The sequence below is a fragment of the Pseudochaenichthys georgianus genome, chromosome 14 (assembly GCF_902827115.2).
Source record: "Pseudochaenichthys georgianus chromosome 14, fPseGeo1.2, whole genome shotgun sequence".
NCBI classification, from domain to species: Eukaryota; Metazoa; Chordata; class Actinopteri; order Perciformes; family Channichthyidae; genus Pseudochaenichthys; species Pseudochaenichthys georgianus.
In genome coordinates, this window is record NC_047516.1 from 33,715,732 (window position 1) to 33,725,722 (window position 9,991).

A 9,991-nucleotide genomic window follows, 5' to 3' on the forward strand; every position below is an offset into this window, starting at 1 on the left:
GCTAGGGACAGAGGTAGCAGATACAGCCAGGTAGCGCTTTGCCAACATGGCAACATGAGGATATTTGGCCTCATTGTTCTTCCACCATGCAAGTGGGTCGGAGTCCAGTGAAGTGCTGTCCGCTGCCATGTATGAGGTAACCTCTCCCTTCACCAGCTGCAAAGTGGGCTTGTTTCTCTCCTCAGTGTTGAAGAGCTCACCAAACAGTTCTGCCATGGCTGACTTCCTGATGGGAGGAGGAGGAGGAGGAAGATTCTACAGATTCCTCTGGGTCTGCTCTCCCTGCGGATGACATGGCTCCTGCTGTCTCTGTGGCCTCCCTCTGCAGAATTAAATGACAGAAATAATGTTATATTTTACATGAGAGTACTATTCACATTGTAACAGCTATAAAATGTTTCAAATTAAGCAAAAATGAATTTATGCATAAGGAAATTAATTAATTGTATACCTGTTCTTCAATGGCCACAATCTCTGTGGTGAGACTGTTGTAGATGTGTTCACGGCAGGCATTATCCATATGAGAAAGGGCCTTGAACCTTGGATCTACAGCTGTGCATTTATGAAGAAAGTCCTGAAGAGCAGGGTCAGTGTATCTGTCCTTTAGGCTCCCTCTGATGGCAGCTTTGACTTCCTTCACAGTTGGACAGTCCTTCTCATTTGGTCCCATGGATTTCAGCAGCATTGTTTTGAGAGGCAGGATCATTGAAACTGATGGAGTTGTTTCAGTGCACATCAGTGTTGTAATTGTTTTTAGGGGTTTAAGGACCTCAATGACCTCCTCTGCCATTCTCACATCCTGGTCACTCAATGTATTAATGTTTTTGTTTTTCTTGAGGGCCTTTTCTGTCAATGCTGAGTAAACAGCAGCTTGCTGCTGAAGATACCGCTCCACCATGTCATAACTGGAGTTCCAGCGAGTGGGGACATCATGGATGAGTTTGTGTTTTGGCACATTGAGCATCTCCTGTTTGCACTGCAATATATGTGCAGCTGTTGTGCTACGGTGGAAGAAAGACACAACACTCCTGATTCTGCCTAGCAGCCTGGACACCTGGTTGATTCCTGTTGCTTTTTGTGCTGCTAAATTGATTGTGTGAGCAAAGCATCCAATTTGGGGGCCCAGTCCAGCTTCACTGACTGCATTGACAATGTTTCTTGCGTTATCTGTTGTGACTGGAATTGTGTTACCTGGCCTCTCCAACTTCCATTCTGACACTACCTCCTTCAGTACCTCTGCCAGATTTGTGCTTGTGTGCTGTTCGTAAAGGGGGCGAGTTTGCAGGACGTGGCTTTGCATGTTCCAGTTGCAGTCGGGTGTAATGTAGTGCGCCGTTACAGTTAAATAACTCTCGGTGGCCCGAGATGTCCACCCATCGGTCGTTAGAGCAATAGAAGATGCCTTGGATAGGTCGTGGACAACTGTTGTTTTCACTTTATTGTAAAGTGCTGGTATCACTTCCTGGCTGAAGTGCGGACGAGAGGGAACCTGGTAACGAGGCTCGACCACTCTCAACATGTGTTTGAACCCTATATTCTCCACAACGGAATATGGTCGCATGTCCGCTGCTATGAAAACACCTATGGCGTTTGTGATAGCTGTGGCTCGGTCGGAACTTTTTACGAGTGGTGGAGGCTTAAATGATAGTGGGAGTTGAGTTTGCACTTCAGTCATTTTTCGTTTGGTACCGGTAATATTTACGTTCGGGTGATGTCTTTTCAGATGCGTGTGCATGTTTGTTGTATTGCCGGCCTCGTAACCAATGTGTGTCGAACAATGCCGACAAACAGCTTTAGTTCGGTCCACCTGTCTTTGTCCGTCATCGTTGTATGTAACTGCAAAACCATAATGTTCCCAAACCGGAGACTTTAATGTTGGTGGAGGATTTTCGAGCTCCACTTTCCCTGCGTTCGCCATTTTGAGAGTTCCTCAAATTACTGACTAAATTTGAACGCATCCCTGTGACCAGCTCTCATAAGCATGCCTCTCTCGTCCAATGAAATGACTTGCTTGCTCTATGACGCGTGGAACCCAATGTGAGCAAATGACTCTGAATGCTGCGCCCACAGCACCTGAGATTACTTCCAAAAAGTTGTTCACGTTCTCAATTTTTTACGTTTAACGTTATATTCGTTCGGTACACACCCGTACCGAACCGAAGGGCCCGTACCGAATAATTTCGGTACGGGTACGTGTACCGTTACACCCCTAACATGTAGTATGTAAAGCGCTTTGAGGGGTCGTAAAGACTGGATAAAGCGCTATATAAGTACAGTCCATTTACCATTCAACCAGGAAGACCTTCTTTACTCATTCATTCACTATTTCCATGTTACTACTCTCTCTCCTCTCAATAAGTGATCGGGGGCGTCACTCCCCAGCTTAACCAATCACTTCGTTCTATTCTCACAAGCCTATCATAGCGCTCCGCTAAACCTTTTAAATCTGCTCTCCCCTCTGTAGTGATGGGAATTCCGATTCCCTTCGGGGACACAAATCTTTTGATTCAGTTCAATTGAAAGATTCGTTCACAGATTCGTTCACTGATTCGTTCACCGGTTTGCGAACGACTTCTGGTGATTTGCACGTTCGCGAACGATTCGTCTTTGTACTTAATTCGTTCAGTGAGTCTTCACTACTGCCGAAGTCCGTACAAGAAGTTTGCTGGCGTAACATTTATGATATTAAAACACATTTTACACCTCACCTTGTTGCCCCATGAATTATGCTCTGGGAATAGGCTACATATTATTTAAGAAATATAATTGGCCATTGTTAAATCTCTCATAAATGTGTGCCTGACTATACGATGTATTACAGCAGGCTAGCACGTTATACTTTCAAACGCATGCACGTGCAACATTCTGCTCCAGTAGAATTCACTATTTTATATAACACTAACATTCCTGACAATAGACCTCAATCGTCATCTTTTATGGTGTACATGCCTTTTTAATAACATTTTTGAATGAAACATTCAAAAATCTAAATAAATATACATGACCTCTTAAATTAAAATAAAGTGAACATTAACACCAATATTATCATTTATAAAAGGCTATAACAAAAAAAAGAACAAGCAGTAGATTTTTTAATTAAATATACATACCAACGACAAAATAAGCGGGTGTTGAAGGAGTTGGTACTACTTTTCTCCGCGCCGTTCCTATGAGCTTGCTTTAAAAGAAGGAACACTCAAAACAACCAGGACGAGGGTTAATCATAAAAGGTAATAATGCAATACCATATAATACATTACCATACAAAGCCATATCATATGCGTAATGTCAGGAGTATGCCTACTCCTGGCCTTGTTCACGGGCTGCCCCGACCTTCCGGTCCGGGCTGCGAGAGAAGAGAGGGGGAACAACAAGCTAAACAAGCTATCAATACCCACACAAACAGAAAGGGGTGGAGTTTCATTTGGGAGATACCAAAACGCTGTCTCACAGGGAATCAGCGCGGGCAGCAGAGAACCAAACAGTTTTCCGTTTGAAGCAAAACACATTCTTATTATGTAGCTTATCACACAATAGTCCATATGTTTTCCCGCTATGAAAGCCACAGGTGTTGGGAAGGCCTGCAAGATGCACATCATTAAAATCAGGGAAAATGTCCCTCCCAATTTGCAAAGCCTATCGATGGTTTAACCCAGAAAAACACTCAAAGGGGTAATCTTTTCACTCAAAACAGAACTCACAATTAAATTCTGCATCTCCCTTCTTCAAAAATAGCTTAAAAAACACCCTTTTGATAAACATGTAAAAGTCAAAGAAAAAGACTATTGCGCTAATCTACTTTTAAGAAAAAGGGAACATTGTTTCAAGAATCTATAAAAAAACCTCTCTATATTTAAGAGGAAAAATGTACTTTTTGTTCCTTCAACTATTAACACACAGGAATGTATAAACCCACACATATATTAGAGATGACATGATGTAATACACCTCCTATAGATGGGTGACATTAAAATGAACATACCACAAATATGTTGCCTCAATTCTTTGGTACAATATCTCACATCAATTTCCACAGTGTAAATGGACAACAAAACGGAAATGAAAAGGCCTGATGGTGGTGCTAAATCAGAGCCTATTACCTGTTCTCAGTCTTTTTCTCATCATGCATCTTCTGTGTAGTGATCTAATATCGTTACCATAGCCTTGCCCTTTAACAGTTATTACGAGCCCTGGCTCAGCCTTACTCATCAAGAGCCCAGCGCCTAGCCTTCTTACGGCCCGTCCACACAGCAGCGTTAAAAAAATCTTCCAACGCTTCTGCCCATTCACTTTGAATGGGGTGACGTCACGTTGCCTCACTTTTCGCCGAACTGCATTGTGGGAAGCAAAGCGAAGATTTCCAGGATTTAAAAGTTGAGCAATGTTCAACTTTTAAAGCTGAGGTGGAAGCGTCAGCCAATCAAATCCTGTTTATGCAAATCTGACAGTACAAGCGCTAGCCAATCAAACCGCGTGCAAGCTGGGAGTGACATGAATTTTCGATATTCCTAAAAATGGAGGAGAAATTAGTTATTGCGGTAGCAAATCACCCGGTTCTTTATGACCAGTCCCTATTAACTTACCGGGATAACCGGAGGAACCAGGTATGGAGGGAGGTGGCAGAGACAGTGTAGACTGGTAGGTTTTCGCCTGTTTGGGGATTTTATATCCAGTTTACTTGGTCTTAACATTGCTATTGCTTTGTATGTCGGGGGCGGGAGATTCGTGTGATTGGTTGTTGGTCGCAAAAAATCCCCAAGCTTCAGATACGCCCAACTCCAAGATTTTTTTAACGCGGCTGTGTGGACGTACCGTTACAGGCAAAGTCCCTGATCAAGTCCAGCTTTCTAGCCAACTGGCTTTCAATGGACAGCATGGCAAGACTGCAAAGCCTAAAGATCCTAAAGATAAAGTTGGTCCTGGCACCAGGGGAGGGACAACTGATTTAGTATGAATAGCTGCTAAAAACCTGTACCTGCATTTATTAAATGTCAGCTAAAAGAGGAGTGAAATGAAAAACCTCTGAATTTTCTGTGAAGGTATTAACAGTACTTAAAGAGCCTGTCACACGAGTTTTCCCCCATCATCCAAACCCATCAATTTGAGTAAATATTGTCCCTTGAAAACCGTTACTGAACTGATTTTGGATATTTGTACTTTGATAACCATTAATCTGCCCTTCAATGTTGACCATTTTCTGGATCTTCTTGGGGATTCTTCAAGTCCCGCCAAATTATGTGTGACATCATTGCGGGCACAGCGCTCCAGCTGCACCGTTCAGGATCCCAGCATCTGCATGTAAACGCACGATGGCGCATACAGCAGCAAGCTCAGACAGCGATGACAGTTTAATTTTGAACGTGTCTGAGAGCTCATATGAGGCTGAAGGATCGGTTTATGTTGTATCTGTTAGAAGCAGAGACGTGCACACAGACTCTAGGTAGTGCTTGAGCACCTGCCCGTTTTGCCCTCTGGACAGCAATGTGCCCTTTTGAAAGTTCGTTTTTTACAGTTTTTTTTTTTTTTTTTTTTACAGTGTACTGTATGTGGCTCATGGTAACATCGATCAATTCTGGATTAAAAGCTTCTAATATATACAACAATGCCCCAAATGTGCGTTGTAATTTTGTCAGACATCCCCACACGTGCCCCGCGGAACTCCCGTACGTGCCCTGGCTGCAGCCCCTCCCTTCCCTGCTCTCAACGTGAACGCGCAGCGCGCAGAGTCACTCAGTCAGACAGGCCACGGCGGGTGTGTGGTGCAGCAGCACGCAGCAACACGATTAACACTAGAACCGCCAGAGGTCGCTGTATACCTATATCCGCCAACGGGTAAAGTTTACCCGCTATTGATTTCCAAGGTACAATGTACCATACAGAACAGTGAGTTTTGATCGCACAGGGATGAAATGTATATCAATATAATCTGTGGACTCTCAGCTTTTCATATTATATAGTTTGTACAGATAGCATGAAGTATAAGATATCGCTACAGTGCTGATTTAAATGCTTGGTGTTAGACTTGTGTTTTGTTTAGGTATATATCTCTATCTCTCTCTCTATCTATAACTATCTATCTGTCTATCTATATCTGTCTATCTATTTATCTATATATATATATATCCATCTATCTATCTCTATATCTATAGGAACAGCTGTAGACAAAAGGCGTTGCTATAGCAACACGTCATATTTATGTTTACGCGCGAAATCAATAGCGCGAGGATCGCTGCATATTCTATGGCAGAAATATTACCCACTCTCGCTAATAAACGCTTGATGTTAGGCTTGTGTTTCGTAAAGGTAAAAATGATTCGTCTGATAGCCTTCTACTCATAAAAAAACAACAACATGACAATAATATAAATTTATATAATAATGTATTTGTTATAAAATTGAACAGCAGATAACACAGAACGTATACAAATAACAAAAAACATCAGACAAGAAGAACAATAAGAACACATCGATCACAACGCTTCATAAACACTCAAACACAATTGTTGCAAACACTGAGCACCTTGGCTGTGCATTTGCCACACAGCCTCCCCACACTTGACACATTTGCAGAATGTTTTATTCTGCATGCAGTGCGCCTTCACCATGCAGGTCATTCTCCTGCGCTCTTCTGCACCAGCACCGCTGAAGGGCAGGTCCGCCAGTGGTGGCGCTTTTGATCCAAGCGAGATCCAGCGAGATCCAGCACATTATAAAAAACAGCAACGGGCCATCTACGCGTGCCACCTGAGAGAAACATAGGATTTAGTAAAAACGATTGACCAATGCAGTGTTTTCTATAGGCCTAAAATAATAATAATAATAACAATAACAATAACAATAATAGCCTACCTTTCACAGAATATTGGCGAGCCATTTGGTCGAGCACGTCAACCCCCACTTTTGAGTGGTTGTAGTATTCCACAGTCTCTGGCTTTCGCTTTCTTTCTGTGGAGATGGCCACATGCTGGTGTTGCGTGCTGAGTATGGTGACGTTTCTCCTTGGCTTGCACTGGTACACTGAGAGCACCATTTTCTCGCTCTTCAGCACCTTGGTGCTGAAGAGCTCAGATCTCCCTTGCACAGAGGGAGGGAGCTCCCGCTTGTTGCGCTTAATGGTTCCCACTAGGCTGGTGTTTTTGGCGAGAAGCGCTTTGGCGAGAGGGAGGGAGGTAAAGAAATTGTCTGTCGTTATATTTCTTCCCTTACCAACAAAGGGCTCCACCAGCCTCAGCACCACGTTCTCTCCTAGCCGTTGTGTTGCTGGCCTGCTGGCATCTTTTCCCAGGTAAGGGAAGCCATTCAGCATGTACTTGCTGTCAACGTCAGCTGCCAGCCAAAACTTGATGCCAAATTTGTCCGGCTTGTTGGGCATGTACTGTGTGAACGGACATCTTGATTTTGTCAGGAATAGCTGTTCATCCACAGTGATGTCGGAGCCTGGCCTGTAGGACGCGATTGAATTATCGACAAAACGATCCCACACCTTCCTCACGTGTGTAAACTTGTCGGTGGTCAACCGGCATCGGCGGGTCTCCTTTTTATCAAAGCGCAGGTAGCGCATTATTTCCCGAAACCTGTTCCTCGACAGTGTTGCGTTGAAGAACGCGTTGCCCCACTGCTCGGACCAGAAACTCTCCATCTCGATGTTCTTCCCACAATATGCACCTCTCACATAGAGAAGCGCAATAAAGGCCTTCAGCTCCATAATAGAGACATCCCAGGTGGCTCTGTCTCGCCGCGCTTCAGCAATTGTGCAATCACGGATTTCCTCCAACATTACACTATCACACAGACACATAAAGGCTGTGAGTTTGTCAGTAATGGTGTGACGTGCGTGTGGTGTTGGGCCAGCAGACTCCGTGAGGATGTTCTGTATCTGCCGTCTCCCTGCGCCTCCGCAAGGCTCCATGACCGTCCACACTGTGCCATCTTTCCCGATCTCTTGGGCTGGTGACGGCTCAGTGGCACACACTAAATAGGAGAGAGGAAAACACTACTTTAGACTAAAGTATATTTGATAATATTACATCCTCGAAAGGCAATGAAAAGATCATTAGTAAAAAGAAAAAGCATTATCTATATATGCCTTGATATCTTATAGCCTACGATTTGTAGAAAAGTAGGCTAGTCCTATTTTGTATATTAGTCTCCCTTGAAGAGCAGGTAAACATATACGGACACGTTGCTATCAGTGTTGACTGTGTGTCAGGGGCAGACTGGGACTAAAAATCAGCTCTCGACTTCGGTACCGCTATAAATTGTCAACGAGGATATAGGCTATACTATACGGCCGAGTGTTTTTAGCGATAAGATGGTGTGTGTGTGTGTGTGTGTGTGTGTGGCTTCACTGTGTATGTCTGAGTGTGTTTGACAGATAGGAACACTGAATTGAGTGAGGAATAGCCTTGTACAGTATATCCCTATTTATTTGTATCATACCTTCTGCATGGGCTGGTACAGTAGGCTCATCTGCAAGCGGGGGGTCATGATGGGACAGCCTCACGTTCCGCGGAGGCTCAGGATCGCTGTCAGATGACCCATCAGAGGCAGAACAAACCCAGGACACATCACTCAGTCCTGATACTTCCCCACCATCAGACTCTGCTTCGCTCATACGGTTTAGCAACGCTAGTGCCTCCTGTACGTTCATGAGTCTCTTTCTTTTGTCCATTTTCGAAATATAACCGGCTCTCTCTCTCTGACTATCTCTCAATCTCTCTCTCTATCTACAGCAGTAGACAAAAGGCGTTGCTATAGCAACACGTCATGTTTATGTTTATGCGCGAAATCAATAGCGCGAGGAGCGCTGCATTTCTATGAGGTAAATATTACCCGCTGGCGGAAATAGGTATAAATAGCAATTTTAGCGATTTTTTCAATCTGACTTCATATTGACAATTTTTAACAACACAGGGTGTTACATAACACACTTTCAGGAAAAGTCACGGACTGGGAGACGTTAATATTTTATTGAAAAAAAGTTACATACAATAAAAAAACAGCTGCGGGTAAAATGTACCCGTTGGTGTTAAAAGTGCCCTCGTGACGACTAAGTAAGTAACCACCAGGTAACAAATACAACGAGTGTATTGTTTAGTCCCCTAAATCAGATGCCAAACTAAACTATAACTTTACTTATTTTCTTGCATCCATCCATTTAGTCTCGTTGTGCACTTTTGAAAATAGCAGATCTACTGTAGGCCAAAGCAATTGCCTCCACAATCCAGTGGGAGAGCCGTTGCTTAGTAACAGGCTTGCCCTTGTGAGGGTTAGCCCAGGACACGAATAGTTGGTCATTAAGACGAAGCTCCTTTGATCTGTCCATATATGTGTGTAAAGCCCGGACTGGATACAACAGATCCTGCTGCTGCTCCCCGGAGGAAACCAGCGGCGGAGGAAATGCCTCAATGTCAATTGGGGTACACGAACCAACCACCTTTGGTGTAAAGGCAGGGTTGGGCTTCAACAACACTCTCGTTTGCCCTGGGGCGAACTGAGTACATGAAGGATGTACAGACAGTGCATGAATATCACTGACCCGCTTGGCGGATGCCAGGGCCAGTAACAGCACTGTCTTGAGTGACAGATGTTTCATGTCAGCTCCTTCCAGGGGTTCAAATGGGGTCATTCTGAGCCCATTTAAAACCACTGCCAAGTCCCATAAGGGCACCAGCGACCTGGAGACAGGGAGGAGCCTGCGCGCTCCCTTCATAAAACGGCAGACCAAAGGATGTTGGCTAGCCGTCTTACCCTCAAAGCCCACATGGCATGCAGCAATAGCAACCAGGTACACCTTGATCGTGGAGAAAGCTCTGTGTTTATCGATCAAGTCCTGTAGAAATGATAAAATCACCCCGACAGGACATTGAAAAGAGATGTGTCCTTCTTGAAGGCACCACTCCTCAAACACCCTCCACTTACAGTCGTAAAGAGACCTGGTGGAGGAAGCTCTCGCACTCTGAATAGTGTTTATCACCTTCTGAGGGAGTCC

General features: G+C 44.1%; 1 protein-coding gene across 1 annotated transcript; it reads right to left on the reverse strand.

Moving 5' to 3' along the window:
* Nucleotides 1-6,610: 6,610 nt before the first annotated feature.
* On the reverse strand, nucleotides 6,611-8,671 carry LOC139435053 (piggyBac transposable element-derived protein 4-like). Its single transcript, XM_071205368.1, has 3 exons — nucleotides 8,440-8,671; nucleotides 6,850-7,971; nucleotides 6,611-6,744 (listed from the first exon to the last, which is right to left on the reverse strand). Exons 1-3 carry the CDS (start codon nucleotides 8,669-8,671, stop codon nucleotides 6,611-6,613), a joined length of 1,488 nt encoding a protein of 495 aa, XP_071061469.1.
* Nucleotides 8,672-9,991: the final 1,320 nt, after the last annotated feature.

Coding starts and splice junctions, on each gene's coding strand:
- LOC139435053 (XM_071205368.1), bottom strand. CDS start 8,671: ATGGACAAAAGAAAGAGACTCATGAACGTACAGGAGGCACTAGCGTTG. Junction 7,972..8,439: donor TGTACCAGCCCATGCAGAAG/GTATGATACAAA, acceptor TCTCCTATTTAG/TGTGTGCCACTGAGCCGTCA. Junction 6,745..6,849: donor TCGCCAATATTCTGTGAAAG/GTAGGCTATTAT, acceptor TGTTTCTCTCAG/GTGGCACGCGTAGATGGCCC.